Source organism: Meriones unguiculatus, chromosome 3, assembly GCF_030254825.1.
Source record: "Meriones unguiculatus strain TT.TT164.6M chromosome 3, Bangor_MerUng_6.1, whole genome shotgun sequence".
NCBI classification, from domain to species: domain Eukaryota; kingdom Metazoa; phylum Chordata; class Mammalia; order Rodentia; family Muridae; genus Meriones; species Meriones unguiculatus.
Genome location: NC_083351.1, coordinates 25,231,620 through 25,250,568, shown reverse-complemented (window position 1 = coordinate 25,250,568; position 18,949 = coordinate 25,231,620). Strand labels below are relative to the sequence as shown.

The 18,949-nt window shown below is 49.5% G+C and overlaps 1 protein-coding gene across 1 annotated transcript; it reads left to right on the top strand.

The window, feature by feature from the left end:
- The first annotated feature begins 694 nt into the window (after positions 1-694).
- Csf3r (colony stimulating factor 3 receptor) lies at positions 695-17,917 on the top strand. Its single transcript, XM_060379564.1, has 16 exons — positions 695-2,242; positions 3,381-3,458; positions 5,137-5,436; positions 7,458-7,581; positions 7,790-7,977; positions 9,192-9,361; positions 9,444-9,597; positions 9,685-9,764; positions 10,137-10,350; positions 11,488-11,673; positions 12,079-12,180; positions 13,691-13,837; positions 13,947-14,087; positions 16,223-16,316; positions 16,483-16,564; positions 16,994-17,917. The coding sequence occupies exons 2-16, from the start codon at positions 3,401-3,403 to the stop codon at positions 17,456-17,458; spliced, it is 2,505 nt and encodes an 834-aa protein (XP_060235547.1). The 5' UTR covers positions 695-2,242; positions 3,381-3,400; the 3' UTR covers positions 17,459-17,917.
- The last annotated feature ends 1,032 nt before the right edge of the window (positions 17,918-18,949 follow it).

Below are 18,949 nucleotides of genomic sequence, written 5' to 3'. Positions count from 1 at the left end.
ATCTTTTACCGTCAGGAGTTCTGATCAGAGTCCTAGAAAACAGCAGGTCTACATCTGACAAGGAAAAAAAGAAAAAAAAAAAAACCTTAAGTAAATGTTAGCTGTGCTGGAATCTTGATTCTCCTCCAACAGGGGCTTCGACCAGACTCAGGGGGAGGGGGTCCGCCCCCCCTTAACTTTCCCTGTCTTTTTGTTCCTGCTTCAGCTTTGAATAAACACTTGAAGACCCCAGTCCCCCGCGTCACCACACCTCCACCCCTATTCCCCCCAACCCCGGGCCTGTCTTGTCTCCGGTGCCCTGCCCAGCCTCAAAATGTGGAGCTCAGGAAATCCGGAGAGAAGGGAGAGGGGGACCTCGGCCAGGTTGCCACAATGTGCCCAGCCCTCTAAGACCCCTGAAGCAGGAAGGTCGCTAGCTCACCGGTTTCCCTCAACCTCCTTCCTGAGAGGAAGGGGCTGTCTATGTCCCCCAAGGGTGAAGGCCCACGGTAGAGAGCAGGAGGGAAGCCAGGAAGGTGTCGCAATCCTGGGTCCCCTGGCCTGTCATTAACGACCGGGCTAGAAAGAGAAGTTTCAGGAACTTGCCCCAAGAAGAGAGGAGACAAGAGAAGAGAGAGCAAGCACGGAGGCTGGAGGCTGGGCACACTGCCCTAGCCCCGGTGTAAGTAGGGGAGGGTGGAGCCCTGGAGACCTCAGGCCTGCCAGGGCTAGCCACAGCAGGGGGCCTGGGACAGGTGACCCTTGGGAAATGGGAGTTTATCTGTGTGTAGCATCAGGGAAGTCAGACGGCTGAACCTCTTTGGGAACGAGCTGAGCTGAGCTGAGCTCAGGGATGAACACATCCCTCTGGAGTCTCTACCCCTCAGATGTGTTCTACCGCCTGCCCCCGCCGCTCACTGCCCCCCCCACTGCCCGCCCCCATCTGCTCTGGTTTCCCTCTTGGCTTGCTCCCTGTTTTCAGCCACTTGGCCTGCCTCTTCTCAACAAGTATGGCTGTCTCAGCCTGGGCTTCTTTCTCCTCTCCCGGTTCTCTTTGCCTTGCCTCGTAACTTTAATGGTGCAAGGCTTGGCCTGCCAGGCCTCTGTCCCTAGATCCACTCGGCTGGCTTTCTCTGCCTGCCTCTCCTTGTCTCTCTGCATCTCTCCATCTCTCCAGCCTAGTCTTTAGTGGTGGTGGTAGTGATGGTGGTGGTGGTGGTTACTGAACTATGTAGCTCTCATGAAGATGAGGCTTATCACCATGTAAGCAAATACGAACCTTGGACTTCTGATCCTCCTGCTTCCCAGCTCCTAGACTACAGGCCTGTACCACCATGCCTGGTTCTCAATATGGTACTGCGGAATCAAGCCTAGGTCTTTGTGCCTTCTAGACAAGTACTCTACCAACTGAGCTACATTTCCAGCCCTGGTTGCTTTATATTTTTGAGATAAGTTCTCAGCAAGTTGCTCAAAATAGATTTGAATTTCTTCTATAGCATAGGCTGGCCTTGAACTTGCAATACACTTGCCTCCACTTCCAGGGTAGCTGGGATCTCAGGCCTATAACACTGGACCAGGCTCTGTCTCAGTCTGTCTCTGTGTATCCCCCAGCCCATCTACCCATCTGTCTACCCATCAGTCCAGCTCTCTATCCATCCATCCATCCTTATCTTTACCTCTGTCACACCTGGGAAGCCTTCCCCCTTAGTTTATTCCCAGTGTTCCTTTCCCCCTTCTCTTCCCACAGACAGAATTTCAAAAGAACAGGACAGGGGAAGGGAGCCAAGGGAGAAAGGTGGCAATGATGAGTGAAAGGAGAGGACAGCAAGAAGGGAGGATGCTGTCACAGCAATGGCTTATGGCACCAGCTGTGTCCACAGTGGGCACAGTGAGCAGCTGCTGAGCCCAACAGATGGCTACAGTGATGGGGAACAGCCTGAGAACATCGGAGCTGAAAGTAGAGCCGGAAACGGAACCATGCGACGGAGCACAAAGAGAAGGTGGCTGTCACAGAGGGCTGTGGGGACCGGCACTAAATTTTGCTGGTTCCACTGGCTGATTTCCTGCTTCAGGGCTCATATAAATAGCCCACTGCTTCTGAGAGCTTGTTCCTGGAGCACTGGGCCAGAGGCTTTAATCTTAACTGTGTCACTTCATCGTTATAGCCCTGCTGAGACATGAGTCTTATTGTTAATGCCCTTTTCACAAATGGAGAAACTGAGGCTCAGAAAGGTGAAGTAACTCATCCAAGTTCACCAGGCAGGTAAGTATTGGAGCCAGGGTCAGAAATGGGCTCCCTGCCTCTTTTCACATGTCTTCCCTGAACAATAGGCATAGGCTCCAATGGGCCCCAGCCCCTAAACATGGGCCACCCCCAGGCCTTCTGCAGGGAACTACTGATGCTGAACATGCCAGCCGCAGGCAACATAGGGCAGATGCCTGGTCTTCTCCGTTATGTCTGCTCTTGACATAGGCCTGTGGGAAGGACACGATGGTACCAGGTGTGGGCTAGGCCTGCTACAAGCACAAATGAGTGGAGAGGAGAACCAGAGGGCTGTGTCTTTCCCACGCAGTGTGTATATGTGTGTGAGAATGTGGGGGTAGGAGATAATCAGACTAGTGTGCTAATATGAGGTTGTTGTCTTCGTTAAGGTTTCCATTGCCGTGATTAAAAAAAAAAAAAAAAAAAAAAACCCTGACCAAAAGCAACTTGGGGAGGAAAGGGTTTAGGTCTGCTTCTACTTCCAGGCAACCATCATCACGGAAGGAAGTCAGAGCAGGAATTTGAGGCAGGAACTGATGCAGAAGCCATGGAGGAGTGCGCCTACTGGCTTGCTCCCCACGGTTTGTTCAGCCTGCCTTCTTATAACCCTGAGAGACACCAGCCCAGGTGACACTATCCACAGTGATCTCATCCCTTCCACGTGGAGAGTCAATCAAGAAAGTGTACCACAGGCTTGCCCACAAGCTAATCTGTGGGGACATTTTCTCAACGGAGGGTCCCTCTTCCAGAATGACTCCAGCTTCTATTAGGTTGACACAAAACTAGCCAGCAAAGTTACCAAAGAAGGATTAGTAAACAGAGGTAGCCAGGCTAAGAGGGAAGGAAAGCGTGTGTTCCTCGTGGCACTGGTCCCTGTTTTCCGGAAGGCGGGTTTGAACTTGGTGGTGTGATACACTCACATAGTCATTTCCTTGATGCCCAGCTCAGGGGAAAACCCTGGATACGAACCATTTCTCATCTTCCTCTCAAAGTCCCAAGTGGCACAGGCCAATGTTACCTCCATGTTGCAAACACTGAGGCTTAGAGGTCAGGTAACCTACCCAAACTGCAGCGGGGCAACGACTCGACTCAGCTTCGGCCACTCGGCTTGTCCTTAAGCATCTCTCACTGCCTCCAGGTAAGCACCAAGCTGGCGTGATGGTGGGAGCCTGCAGCCTGGCTGAAGTTACCCTGATCCTCTCGCTGCTCCCCAGAAGTAAGTCAGGGGCTGGGGTGGAAGATTAAAAGAGAGGTGCTGGTCCCCAGGTGGCTGTGTGCCAGACCCTGGGAGTGAAGCAATGAACAAAATAGCCAAGGCCTCTACATCACAAAACTCAGAGGTAGCAGGGCAGTTACGACCCTAATTACAAAGGCTATAGTCTGGTTCACCAGGATGTTCACATGCTCACCGGGTGGGAGAGGGTGGGAAGAGTGCCATGAAGGGGTGGCAGCAGGTGCAGAGGAGAGATCGTGTTGTTTCTTCAGGAACAGACCTGGTGTCTGAGCAAACACAGCGAGAGGCCGGGGGCAATGTGGAGGATCTGAAATGTCATCCTAACCTTGGCCGCATGTAATGACCTGCCAGATACTGTTCTGATTCCCTTAGCTGGGTGGTGGTGGCTGGCACCTTTAGTCCCAGCGCTTGGGAGGCAGAAGCAGGCAGATCTCTGTGAGTTTGAGGCCAGCCTAGTCTATAAAGTGAGTTCCTCAACAACTAAAGTGACACAGAGAAACCCTGTCTCAAAAGACAGAGAACAACAAAACCTTTCGGTTTTTCCTGCGACACAAAGGTAGTGCTAGGTTTAAAAATAAAAATAAAATAAAAGGAAAACAAGCCTGATGCTGACTCATCATAGACAGGCATTGAGACTTACTATTGCCAGTAGTCAGGTCTTTGATAATGCCAGCCACCCTGCCACAGAAGGCTGGAATATGGCGGAGATGTGACAGCATCCCACAGAACAGGGGACATTCCTTTAGAGTGGAGGAGATGTAAGGCATGACAGGGATGGCTCTGGAAGCTAACTTATAGAAACCATTTTGGTTTTGAGGTGTTATTCTTTTTTAAATCTCCATTCACAGATGAAAGAAGAAAGGCACATGGAGTTTTACTTACGTATATACCAGGGTCACTAATAACAAGACATGCAGTCTAGTCTGTGTGTCCCAGGCTCACACCCATCGTACCAGCCTGCCTGTGCAGGCAGACGCATGCCTTCGGGGTGTCTCAATCAAAAAGGGCTCTTACAATCAGATCTGTATTTGACAAGGATTGCTGTGGCCTTGGGGGTTCTTATCACTCCAGTTGTGGCTTGCACCGCCCAGTCCCTCTCTAATGGGGAACTCGAGCTGGCTAGGAGGACTTAGACTTCATTCACAGCCACGTTCAGGGAGGGTAGGGGATGCAAAGGTTCACACAGTTGGGGAGTATTTACGTCATTCAGGGTGGGGAGGGTGTTCACACCATGGGGAGTATTTATGCCACAGGACAATCATATCATGGAGCACACTCACGTGACAGGGAGTGTTTGTAACCTAGGGAATATTCACACCCCAGGAAGTAGCCCTACTTTCAGTAAGGTTCACACCTCTGGTTTACACTATAAGGAGGTTTCACACCATGGAAAGTGACAAACACAGGCAGGAGCTACTTTTCTCTGCAGAGCCCATTGATAACCATTTGCGGGCAGATGGTTCTCTCTCTCTCTCCTCTCTCTCTCCACATAGGACATCTTGCTAAGGCCTCATACTTCCTCTTCCTGTTTAGTCCCCCAGATCCTGATGGGAAAGTCAAAAGACAGAGGAGGGCTCTAAGACTGGGAATCCAAAGGTCTCGGCATGGCCCAAGTTGGCCTAGCAAGAGTCCTCCAGGGCCCACCTTCTAACCAATTCAGGTCTGGAGAGCTGCGGGCACATCAGGATCTCAACCCCCGTTGTCCGCCTGGGGGACCCTGTCGTGGCCTCCTGCACTATCAGCCCAAACTGCAGCAAACTGGACCAAGAGCCACAGATCCTATGGAGACTGGAAAATGAGCCAAACCAGCATGGAGACAGACAGCGAATTCTGCCTGATGGGACCCAGGAATCCACCATCACGCTCGCTCACCTGAACTACACCCAGGCCTTTCTCTCCTGCTTAGTGCCGTGGGCTGACAGCTTCCAGATCCTGGATCAAGCTGAGCTTCAGGCAGGCTGTAAGTCCCTCCCACCATCCACCCATCTGCTTCTAATACCCCTTTGCCAAAACCAGGGAGAGCTAAGACCTCACTCAGGTAGCCCTTTGAGAGCATGATAGAGGGTGTGGGTCTTCCTGTCAGCTGTTGTTCTTTAGCCTATTCTCCAGATGAGGAAACTGCCATCCAGTGAGAACAAGTGATTTACTAAAGGCTGCACCCCACAGTGGTCCCTGCAGAACTGCCTGTCTGTGTGGCTGGTTAGCACGCTTAGGTTCTTAGCCATAAGAGGGGCTGGCTTCCAGCTCCTCCTAAGTCTGGTCCCAGTTTTCTTTCTAAATTGAGCAGGCTGGAGTTTGTGCCAAGATGAGCTATAAGAAAGAAGGAAGAACCAAGGCATGGTGGTCTTTCTTTAATCCCAGCAGAGGAAGATGGATATCTGTGAATTTGTTTGTTTGTTTGTTTGTTTGTTTGTTTTCTGAGACAGAGTTTCTTCTGTGTTGCCCTAACTGGCCTTGAACTCAGAGATCTGCCTGCCTCTGCCTCCCTGGTGCTGGGACTAAAGGTGTGTGCCACCTGCCCAGAAAAGGCCTCTTTCTCTCTGCCTTTCAGGATTTATGTGATTTTTGAAGACAGCTTAATCTACATAGAGAGTTCCAGAGCAGCTAGGGCTACATAATGAGTCCTTGTCTATCCCACCCCAAAAAAGAAATGGGTGCCATAGCCTCAGAGTAGAATACATAATCAACATGAGTAAGGTTCTGAGTTTTAATCCTAGCAACATACCAACCAATAAAAGAGCCAGGTACAGAGCTACACTTTGTGGTCCTAGTACTTGAAAGCTGAGACAGGAGGATGGTGAGTTAGAAACTAGCCTGGACCATATCACAAAGCCTGTCTCCAAAAGAAAAGAAAGCAGTGACCATCTCAGCTGCCACCTTCTTGGCACAGTTGTGAGTTCCCTATACACAGGAAGTCACTCCGATGCTGTATGCTATTTCTATTGCTATGACAAAATATCATGACCAAGGAAACTTATAAAAGAAAACATTTAATTGGCCTTACAGTTCCAAAGGTTTAAGAGTCTATCATGGTGGAGCAAAAGCATGATAATAGAAACGGCTGAGAGTTTATAGCTTGAACAGCAAAAGCAGGAGACAGAGAAGACTAACTGGAAATAGGACAGATTTTTTAAAGCCTCAAAGCCCACCCCCAGTGACACGCCTCCTCCAACAAGCTTCCAAAATAGTTCCACCAACTGGGAACCAATTGTTCAAAGATGAGCCTTTGGGGTTCATTCTCAACCAAACCACCACAGCCTTAAAGAAACCCGAGAGAGCCAGGTTGTGGCACAGGCTTTAATCCTAGCACTTGGGAGACATGCAGGAGGATCTCTGAGTTCAAGGCCAGCTTGGTCCACAGAGTGAGTTCCAGGACAGCCAGGGCTACACAGAGAAACCCTGTCTCAAGAAAGAAAAGAAAGAAAGAGAGAGAAAGAAGAAAGAGAAAGAAAGAAGAGAGAGAGCGAGAGAGAGAGAGAGAGAGGGAAGGAAGGAGGGAGGGAGGGAGGGAGGGAGGGAGGGAGGGAGGGAAGGAAAGAGAGAGAGAGAAAGAAGGAAAGAAAGAAAGAAAGAAAGAAAGAAAGAAAGAAAGAAAGAAAGAAAGAAAGAAAGAAAGAAAGAAAGAAAGAAAGAAAGGGGAAAGAAAAGAAACATAGGAAAGAAGCTGACTAGCATTAACCCTCTTTACAGATAAGAAAACTGGGGCAGAGAACAGTTCATTCACTTGACAATCGAATGGCTAATGACTGACCAAACCAGAGTAGAACCCAAGCTGCATTGTCACTGAGAAGAGGGCCACCAGGGTACTGATGGTCTGGGATGCCTGCCCGTGTACCTGACAGTAACATAGCTGTCCTTACAGGTCCACACTGCAGGAAGAAGATCCCACCAAGGAAGTAAGGCCACAGGTGTACACACACACACACACACACACACACACACACACTATACAGGCTCCTAACACTCTTCCCACCTGTACAGATCCTCCTGCCAGCCCCTCCAACCTGTCCTGCCTCATGTACCTCACCAACAACAACCTGGTCTGCCAGTGGGAGCCAGGCCCTGAGACCCACCTGCCCACCAATTTCTTCCTAAAGAGCTTCAGGTACGTAGGGGTTCCATGTCAGTCCCTTCCTCCAGGTCCTGGGTTGGGACACAAGTCCCTGTGGAGGTGAGGATCCAGAGGGAAAGGAGTGTGTGTGTGTGTGTGTGTGTGTGTGTGGAGAGAGAGAGAGAGAGAGAGAGAGAGAGAGAGAGAGAGAGAAGCCTTGCCTCCTTCGTCTGCTTGGCACCAAAGCCCAGCCTGTTGGCAGGAGCCGTGCTGACTGCCAATACCAGGAGGACTCCATCTTTGACTGTGTGCCGGAGGAAAGGCAGAGCAAATGCTCCATCCCCCGCAAACGGTTGATCCTGTACCAGAATATGGTCATCTGGGTGCAAGCAAAGAATGTGCTAGGGACCAGTGAGTCCCCAAAGCTGTGCCTTGACCCCATGGATGTTGGTGAGTGACACTGGCTGTCAGAAAGGGGAGAAGTCCCTAAATTGGGAGGCCCAGAGAGGCACAGGGAAGAAATACCTAGGCTCAGGCAGGGAGATTTTGGGAGACCTGGAGAGAGGCAGAGAAGGGAGAAATGGGGACCAGAGGCTAGGGAACATGTTCATTCTTTCATCTTATTTATTCTTGGTTTTTCAAGATAAGGTTTTTCTGTGTAGCCCTGGCTGTCCTGGAACTTGCTCTGTGGACCAGGCTGGCCTCAGAATGTGCCACCACTGCCTGCTCATCTTATTTATGTACTTATTTGTAGGCACAGTGCATGCATATCATAGGGTACACATGGAGGCCGGGGGAACTTTCTGGAGTAGTTCTCTCTTTCTACTTTGAAGGCAGGGTCTCTCTTGTCTCTGATGTTGCCCTTGACTCCAGGCAATGTTGCTTGGGAGCTTCAGAGTGATTTTCCTGTCTTCACCTGCCAGTTTGCCACAATAGTGATGGTATTACAAATATGCACCTTGCATTGGGCTTTTTGACATGAGTTTGGGGACTGGACTGGAACTTGGGTTGTCAGCCTCACAAAGCTAACTAGCACTTTTATCCAACAATACATTACGCCAGCCTTCAGCTGATTTCTTGAAGTACCCTCACCTCATGCTAGGCTGTGGAGGTCTTAAAGACATGGCAGTGAACGAACTTCAAAAGTTCCACCCTCGGAATATTGTAACCATTTCGATGGCAGAATAAATAAAATAGGATGTCAGGTGACTTAAGGCATTGAGAGCTAGCTAGTGCAGTAGAGCACACCTATAAATAATCCCAGCACTCAGGGAGGCAGAGGCAGGTGGATCTCTGTGAGTTTGAGGCCAGCTTGGTCTACAAAGCCAGTCCAGGATAGCCAACACTACAGAGAGAAACCCTGTCTCAAAACAAACGAACAAAAAAGGCGTTGACAGCTAAGTAGACTCTTGGAGGAACTGAGGGAGCAAGCCGCTGAATATCCGGAAAGAAAATGCTGTTAGCAGACATAACAACTAGTTGATAGTCCCTGTGACAGGTCTTCACCTACTAATAATACTCATACCCAAGCACAACTAGAGATAAGGCAACAGACAGAGGGAAAAAAAAAAAAAAGACTCAAAGAGACCCAGAAAGAAAAGGGGAGCTAAGACAGGGGACTCTCCATGAGGCATCGAAAAATTTGACAACCTTACCCCTTGCAGTGAAATTGGAGCCCCCCACGCTTCGGGCCCTGGACATTAGCCCTGATATGGTCCCACGCCTGCCTGGCTGCCTGTGGCTGAGCTGGAAGCCATGGGAACCCAGTAATTTCATGGAGCAGGAGTGTGAACTCCGTTACCAGCCAGAGCTCGAAGGAGCCAACTGGACACTGGTGAGACAGAGAACACTCTCCGGATGGAGGTGGGGGACTGAGAGAGGGCAAGCTGGATTTAGTGTCACCTCCCACACACCAGGTGTCCCACCTGCCTTCCAGCAAGGACCAGTTCAAGCTCTGCGGGCTCCAACAGGCCCCAGTCTACACCCTGCAGATGCGATGCATCCGCTCACCTCTGCCTGGACTCTGGAGCAGCTGGAGTCCTGGCCTGCGGCTGAGGCCCACCATTAAAGGTGAGAACCCAGGAGTAGCCATCAGAGCTCAGTCCAGTCCCCAGGGCCCCTCCCCATCAAAACCCTCTCATCTCACCCCATCTGCAGCCCCCATCATCAGACTGGACACATGGTGGCAGAAGAAGCAACTGGATCCTGGGACAGTGGGTGTGCAACTGTTCTGGAAGGTGACTCTCTAAGACCCCACACACACCTCAACAGAGCCCCAACGTAGGGTTCAAGACTGCAGTATGCCTGGGAGGCTAGGAGGTAGTTTGCTTACACTTTACCCGTGCCTCAGACGCTGGGTAGCGGCTTTGGGGAGAGACTGCAATGCGCGGCTCCCCTCTGGGGTCACCTGTGCCCCAAAGGATCCAGTCAAAGAATAGTTAAGCAACTGCTCGTGTACTAACTGGCTTCCTCCTTCTTGCCACAGGGGAAGAGAGGGAGGGGAAGAAAGGACTTAGGGCCCAGTCCTATGGCCAGTCCATGACCCTGGGGTACTGACCACAATGAACTAGACAACTCCCTCATTTTATGTTCTTCCTCACACGTCACAGCCAACACCCCTACAGGAAGACAGTGGGCAGATACAGGGCTACCTGCTCTCCTGGAGCTCCTCAGATCGGCCCGGGCAGGACACACACCTCTGTAACACCACGGAGCTCAGCTGTACCTTCCGCCTGCCCTCAGAGGCCCAGAATGTGACCCTTGTGGCCTACAACACAGGGGGCACCTCTCTGCCTACTCCAGTGGTTTTCCGGGAGAACAAAGGTAAATGGGACCGGCGGCTGAAGAGTAGAGAGCAGCGTGAGAAGCTGAAGGCCGGACTGCCTAGGCGCCTGCCTGTCTAGTCCAGCCACTTGCTAATGGAGTGGCCTGGACAGGTAGGTGTCTTCTCTCCCTGGCCCCTGCTGTCTCCAGAACCTGCAAGCACACGCACTAGCATTGCTCTCTGGGGCAGAAAACTTTGAGCCAGAACTAGGTTGATCTGGGAGAATATGCATACCTTCAAACACACACTCTACACACACACACACACACGTACACACACAGAAAGAGAGAGAAGCTCAGATTCCCACTTACAAGTCTTGGGTGTGTGGATGAATATAGCAGACAACCTCGAATGTCATTCTTGGGGTTCTTGTCCACTTTTTTGGGAGACAGGATATCCCACTGATTAGAGTCTTAACCCCAGGGATCCACCTGCCTCTACCTTCCCAGTGCTGGGATTAGAAATGCCACATACCTGTTTTGTTTGTTGTTGTTTCCACATAGATTCTAGGGATCAAATTCGGGTCTTTGTGCTTGCCTTACAAGCACTTTACCAGTTAAATTATTTCTCCAGCCCTGAGCTAAGTGATCTTTTTTTTAAGTTTATTTATTCGTGTATTTTATATATTATAAGCATGTCTTCATGCATATCAGAAGTAGGAATCAGACCCCATTACAGATGGCTGTGAGCTGCCATGTCGGTGCTGGGAATTGAACTCAGGGCCTCTGGAAGAGCAGCCAGTGCTCTTAACCGCTGAGCCATCTCTCCAGCCCCCGAGCTGTGTGATCTTTAGTAAGCCTCTCACCTTCTCTGTATCTCCCATTTTTACTCATTGATAAAATGGAGACAACCATAGAGCCTGCCTGATGTGACTGATAGAGAACTCAATGAATCATATATATCAAGCAGAATGGTGCCAGGAAGTATCCACAGGCCAGACTCTGCAATAGGCTTGTTCTATGCACCTTCCTTTAACTCACACCAAACATCTCCAAGGTGAGGATTTTTGTTGTCAGTTCCCCTTTACATATGAGAAGATCAAGGCTCATGTTGGTTGACATGCCCTGGATCACAGGTCTTGTCAGTAGCAAAGGCAGGACTTGAATCTTCATTCTTAATTCCCACCTAATCTCCAGGTCCAGCTGTGACCAGACTCCATGCCATGGCCCAAGACCCTGATAGCATCTGGGTAGACTGGGAAGCGCCCAGCTCTTTGCCTCAGGGCTATCTGATTGAGTGGGGCCTGGGGCCCATCTCCAATTACAGCAGTAAGAACTGGAGGATGGAACCTGATGGGAACATCACTGGAATTCTGTTAGAGGGTGAGATGAGTTGTGGGACAGGAAAGGGGAACAGAGGTTGTGGTGCATGTCTAGAGGGTAGCAGGGGCAGTTGGAACCTCCCAACAGAGGCAGCCTCCCCAGCCTTTTCTGAACCCTTACATGGGGGACATTCTTCCTCTACTCTGGCCAGATCCTGTCCTTGTCTAGCCCACAGTCTGCTCCTATTCTAATTCTCTGTTCCTCTTTCCCTTTGTGACAGCCATCAAATGAGATAAAAGAGAGCTCTGAGAGCCAAAATCAGGTGATGCAGAAATGAAATCCTAAGGCTGGATAGCAGAGGTTAGCTCTGAGAGTCAAAAATCAGGCCATGCAGAAATGAAACTCTAAGGCTGGATAGCAGAGGTTAGCCCCCAACCTTAATGTCATCTTATTTTCTCTCTGCAGACAACATAAGTCCCTTTCAGCTCTACGAAATCTCAGTGGCTCCCCTATACCCAGGCACCGTGGGACCCTCTGTAAAGGTCTACACCTACTCTGGAGAGAGAGGTTTGTCTACCATCAGCCTGTTCCCAGAATCCTCTCCTTTCTCCCTGACTTGCCCCAGCGACAGGGAGAATAAGGAAATGGTACCCCATCCCCTGTGGCCTCTGAGAGGAATGCTTTTCATCCTGGCTTACAATGGGCTCCCCAAAGCTGGGCAGAATTCAGGTTTTAGGGTAGTAGACAGGGAGAGAATCAGGGAGGGAATTTCACAGAATCAATCCACATCCCCAACAGAAACACAGTGTCACATCTGACAGAACTAAACAGAGCACCCGACACACTTCAGAGGGTCAGTGAGAAATCAGAAACCACATCAGGTAAAACCAGGTGTGGCAGCAGTTGAAGGGCAAAGATTTGCAACCAGACAGAACTGGATTCAAACCCAGGCTCTGCCTCTAGGAGCCATAAAGGGACCTCAGATGAGCTGGCAAGGGATGGGATGGGACAAATTGGTGTATGCCTCTTCCCCTAGGGACTCTGACAAGGTAGAACTGTGAGTTCAGGGACAGCCTGAGCTTTGTGGTAAGACCCACCCACCATCTCAAACAAACAGAGTACCCTCTTGGAAGGGATACCTGTCTGTCTGTCTGTCTGTCTGTCTGTCTCTCTCTCTCTCTCTCTCTCACACACACACACACATTTGCTTTTGTTTGGGGGTTTTATGTTTGATGTTTTGTTGGTTTTGCTGCTGTTTTAATTCATTTACTATCATGTGTGCATGATATGTGGAAACAGTTGCACACGTGCCACAGTACTTGTGGAGACCAGACAACAGCTTCTGTGGTGTACTGGATAGTTTTCATCATCAGTTTGACACAACTGAGAGTCACCCAGAGCTAGGGAACCTCCACCGAGCAAGCTGCCCACCTCATAATCAGCCTGTGATTGCATCTATGAGAAATCGTCTTGACTGGTGATTGATGTGGGGGGACCCAGCTCTCTACGGGCAGCACCACCCCTACTTAGGTGGTGGGTATGGGCCATGAGAAAGCTAGATGAGCACCAGCCAGCAAACGGCATTCCTCCATGGTTTCTGCTTCAGTTCCTCCTTGAATTTATTCTCTGACTTCCCTCAACAGTGAATTATAACTGGAAGTGTAAGCTTGAAATAAACTTTCCTCCCCAAATCACTTTTGGTCATGGTATACATCACAGCAACAGAAAAGCAAAGTAGAGCCTGTAGGTTCCAGGGATTGAACTCAGGCCTTCAACTTTGCAGGGCAAGAACTTTACCTGTTGAGCTATTTTGTCGGCTCCTTTCATATTTGTTTTAGAACAGGGTCTCATGCCATAGCTCAGGCTGGCCTCAAATGCACAGCAATCCTCCTGCCTCGGTCTCCAGAGCACTAGGATTATAGACATGCACAAGTACGCCCAGCCCCCTGAGCTCTCTTTTCTCAGTCATCCAGCGTACGTTCTAGATCCTGGGTCCCGAAACCACGGGAGTCCAGTCAGGTGTACTTGCTCCGATCATACCAGCCCTTTTACCTCCTCTCTCTCTCTCTCTCTACAGCCCTTCCTCATGCTCCAGAGCTACAGCTAAAACAAATTGGCAGGACCTGGGCACAGCTGGAGTGGGTACCTGAGACCCCGTGGCTGGGGATGATACCCCTCACGCACTATACCATCCTCTGGACCGATGCTCACAACCAGTCCTTCTGTGAGTCTACCCTTAGCTCCCCACAAGCCTAGAGGGCCTGGAAGGGGTGTTCCTCAGCAGACACAGAGGTGTTGTAACACCCCAAACTGACCATATGTTCTGCCCGCAGCTGTCATCCTGAACATCTCCTTCCATGGCTTTGTCCTGAACCACCTGCAGCCCGCCAGTTTGTATCATGTCTACCTCATGGCCACTAGCCGGGCAGGGTCCACCAACAGTACGGGCCTTACCCTGATGACCATGGCCCCAGGTAAGGGGAAAGGCTGACAGTGATGGCCATTGGGAGGGTGCCCCACTTTGTCTTTCAAGAAATTTGGATTTTGCCAGGTGTGGTGGCACGCATCTTTAATCTCAACTCTAAGGACACATAGGCAGGTGGAGCTCTGGGAGTGTGAAGCCATTTTGATCTACAAAGAAATTCAGGCCAACCAGGGTTCATTTACTATTAGACCTTCTCTCAAAATAAATAATGAAATAAAAATAAATAGAAAACCTGATTTTAAAGGGAGGAGAGGAGATTATGTAAGTGTTTTGTTGTTGTTGTTTTGTTTTTGTTTTTGTTTGGTTTTTGTTGTTGTTGTTGTTGTTGTTGTTGTTGTTTTTAGTTTAAAAAGGGAAATCCTTGGCAGGTGGTTGGGGCGCACACCTTAGTCCCAGCACTCAGGAGGCAGAGGTGGGTGGATCTCTGAGTTCAAAGCCAGCCTGGTCTACAGAGCGAGTCCTAGGACAGCCAGGGCTACACAGAAAAATCCTGTCTCAAAACAACAAAAGTGAAGTCTTAATCTTGAGAGTAACAGGGACCCTGCCTTCGGATCTGCTGATCTGAGGGAAGACCAGAGCCCATCCAAGAATCCCCACCGGTGAGAGAAGACGCAGTCCTACCCATCATCGCTGACTTACAAACACTCCTGCCCAAGGCTTCTTCAACTTTGCCACTTTTAACCCCTTTCCACACAAGAAATTTTTACATTATTCTGGGTCCGTACACAGGTAAACCACATCCAGACCAAACACTGAAAACAAACCGTACTCTTATATTGAAACAACTCTTTGGTAGGCATATAGGCTTTCGTTTACTAAAGGTTAAGACAAACACGCATACTGATGGCATGGACATGCTTGTTTCTTTTTACACAGATAATTAAATGTTGACTGGATGTTTGAAACTGCAGGTCAAAGGGCATCCTCAACTCTCATCAGCATTTTTCAGAGTTAATCACTATTTTGAGTTTTATAGTCATCAATGCTGAGGAGAACACACTGCAGAGATATATATAGTACCAAATGGCAAAATATATGCTTAAGACCATTTCAGAAATTGCTGGAAATTCTGGCCTAATCTCAAGTCAGAATTCACCCACTTTTACTTTCTTTTTTGGGAAACTCAAGTCAGCAACTCAAAAAAGCAACTCCTAAAACCAGCCATTTGAATATGATACAATCCAAAGATACACGAATTTAATATACATGTGCCAAGGATTGATGGCAGGAAAATCTTAAAGCTTTCTGTTTTCAGCCAGGTGTAGTGGCACATGCCTTTAGTCCTAGAACAAAATGGTAAAAAGTTTGGCAGGAGTAAAATGTTTCTAAAGAATAACAAACAAAAGTTGATTTTGGTTGTAGTTGGCGTACCAACTACCAGCCAGTAGTTGGTGGCACACATCTTTAATCCCAGCACTCCGAAGGCAGAGGCAGGTGGATCTCGAGTTTGAGGCCAGCGTGGTCTACAAAGTGAGTTCTAGGACAGCCAGAACTGTTACACAGAGAAACTCTGTCTTAAAAGCCAAAAACAAAAAAACAAACAAACAAACAACTCAACCGAAAGAAGAGATGGCTGAAAAAAGAGAGAGAGAGAGAGGGCTCCGTAGCTAAGAGCACTGACCATTCTTCCAGAGGACCCAGGTTCAATTCCCAGAAACTACATGGCAGTGCACAACTCTCTGTAACTCCAGTTCCAGAAGATCCAACACCCTCACCTACACATACATGCAGGCAAAACCCCAGTGCACATAAAATAAAAGGAATTAAAAGCAAACACACAACAAATCCAACATACTTCCAGCAGCACTCACCCGTGTGAGTGAACTCACACAAGTTCACTGCAGCCTTTGTTCTAAACCCTGCGCACCTTGTCTCAGATTCAAGACTACTGAACCCTATGAACCCCAGAATCTCAGTATGTTTGCTATACAGACAAAGGTTTCTGCCTTGCAAAGACTTTTTTAAAACTTTTTAGTTGGTTTGTTTGTTTGTTTGTTTGTTTGTTTGTTTGTTTAGAGACAGGGTTTCTCTGTCCTGAAACTCACTTTGTAGAGCAGGCTGACTAGATCCACCTGCCTCTGCCACCATAGTGGAAAAAACTCTTCTCGCTTTCTCTCACCCCAGAGACATCCGAGCTACACATTTTCCTGGCTATACTTTGCATTCTATTTTTGTTCATCAGCTTCTGTGCAGCTGCCTGGTTCTGCTGCAAGCACAGGTGAGTGACTTCCTGTTACCCATGGGTGCAGAAGTCCCTCCATGCCTTCCCAGACTTCCAGGCCCCAGTCTGCAAGTCTGGCCTTCCACCCCACCCCCTCTTCAGCTGCCAGATGGCAAGCTGAGAGAGCATGCCTGACCCAAATGTCACTTGTCTCCTTCTCCAGCAGGAAGAATTTCTTCTGGCCAAATGTGCCAGACCCAGCCCACAGCAGCCTGAGCTCCTGGGTGCCCACCATCATGCCAGAGGTATTCATGAGGCAGAAACGGATATAAACTATGACTGGCATACAAGGCACAGTCACTAAACAGGTGGCCTTCTGCCTTTTGGAGGAGGGCACACCTGAGCCTCACCCTCCTACCAGAGATGCCCTCCCACACACACAGACACACAAACACACGCACGCTGCTTTGGAGAGATGCAGGCTGGAGTCTGACTCTCAAAGCTTCATCACCTCACTACGCAATGGCAATGGGTGCATGGGTGCTGCAGTGGGTCGGGCAGGTGGGGGTTAGAGGCCACTCGTCAGGGATGTACAGGTGCCAATTAAGTACATCCCTTTGCGCTCCGCCACACAGCAGCAAAAGAGATCCCACAGCTGTCTCATCTCAGGAAGGTACAGTGTAGGGGGAGACGTCTGAGATAAACCAGGCCTCACGTTGTATCCCTGTGTTCAGGAAATCTTCCAGCTGCCTAATTTCTGGGACTCCGGCATGCCACCGATCACCAAGATCACTGTACTGGAGGAAGACAAGAAACCGACCCATTGGGATTCCAGTGAAAGCTTTGGGACCAGCAGCCTCCCCGCCCTGGTTCAGGGCTATGTTCTCCAAGGAGATTCAAGAGCAATTTCCAACCAGTTCCAGCCCCACTCTGACACTGGTGACCAGGTCCTTTATGGTCAGGTGCTGGGGAGCCCCACCAGCCCAGACATAGTGCGGTACCTTCGCTGTGACTCCACTCAACCCCTCTTGGGGGCCCCCACACCCAGCCCTAAATCCTATGAAAATGCCTGGTTCCATTCAAGACCCCAGGAGACCTTTGTGCCCCAGCCTCCAAGCCAGGAAGATGACTGTGTCTTCGGGCCACCGTTTGAGTTTCCCCTCTTTCAGGGGCTCCAGGTCCAGGGAGTTGAAGAATAAGGGAATTTCTAGGACTTTCTGGGGCCTTGCATCTTAAAGGCCCTGGGCTGTTTAAAGGAGAAGAGCTCTCCGCTGAAAACTACTGGCTCTGAGAGAAGCAGAAAGGCCCAGTCTGTTTCCATCCCTGGTTCCTAGCACCTCTCCTTCACCCCAACCTCCACAGGTTGCACCCCCAAGTCACCCTCACTCTTCAAGGTCCAGATAGATGCTGTTTCCAGCACAGCACTCACCTTTTGTATTTACTATCATTTCAGTCTGTTAAACTGATTTTAGGTTTTGAGTTGGGACTGGCGTTTTCAGAAATTCTTACCAGACATGGTGGTATCACATACCTATCATCCCAGCACTGGGAGGAGACGCAGGAACATTGCAAGTTCCAGGCCAGCCTGGGCTACATAAGGAGCTCCTGTCTCAAAAACTGAGCAAAAACTAAATAAAAAGTAAACTTTTTTTTTTAAATTACATTTACTTATTTTGTTGGGGGTGGGGGCTCTCATGCAGAGGTCAGAAGAGAACTTGTGAGAATCAGTTCTGTCCTCCAGTGTGTGGGACCTGGGAAGTGAACTCAAAGCTTCACTGTGATCCTATGCTTGCCTCTGCTCTGAATAATGACATGGAGACTTATATTTATTTATAAGTGCTAAGCCTTCTCTCCTACCACCCCACTACACACACACACACACACACACACACACACACACACACACACACAGAGCCATGCTCAGACACACACACATGCATGCACATGCACACACACCTGGTGGTGGGAGCTCTTGACTTGTTGTGCCACAGTTTGGCCTCAAATGTACAATCATCCTGTTTCAGTCTCCTTACATGTTGGAATTGCAGCAGCAGCAGGGCTAGCCTCTTCCCAGGTCTCATCACTATGTTCCCCAGCACTCCAATTCCTTCCAGGTCTTGCCCGTTTCCTGATAATCAGTTTCAAATCTCCATCGCTAGTATGGCATCTTTCTGTGGGGGACTAAGCTGTCCTTTCTGAATCTTAGATGCTAGGCAAGAGCTGACCAAAAGAAGGAAGGAATAAATTAACAGATGAATCATTCTGAGAAATATCTTCCTACTGCCGGGCCCTGAAAAGTAAAGGACACTGCCAGGCAGTGGTAGCGCACATCTTTAATCCCAGCACTCAGGGGGCACAGGCAGGTGGATCTCTGAGTTCAAGGCCAGCCTGGTCTCCAGAGTGAGTTCCAGGACCGCTAGGGCAGCACAGAGAAACCCTGTCTTGAGAAAACAAACAACAGTGACAAAATGATCTGCCGAAAGCACTATACAGGTCTGCCTCCCACCCCCTGCAGCCCACCGCCGCAGGAAGTGTGGCCACACCAGCAACCTGGGCCCCAAGATGGAGGTCAAGTAAAGCTGGAGCCAGTGACCCTGGGACCAAAGAAAGTCCCTTTCCATTGACTGGACAGAAAAAAAAAATCATTATTATTTAGTAAGCACTGAGCCAAATGTAGAGTCATGGCAGGC

Coding starts and splice junctions, on each gene's coding strand:
- Csf3r (XM_060379564.1), top strand. CDS start 3,401: ATGGTGGGAGCCTGCAGCCTGGCTGAAGTTACCCTGATCCTCTCGCTG. Junction 12,181..13,690: donor CACCTACTCTGGAGAGAGAG/GTTTGTCTACCA, acceptor CTCTCTCTACAG/CCCTTCCTCATGCTCCAGAG. Junction 16,565..16,993: donor TGCCCACCATCATGCCAGAG/GTATTCATGAGG, acceptor CCCTGTGTTCAG/GAAATCTTCCAGCTGCCTAA.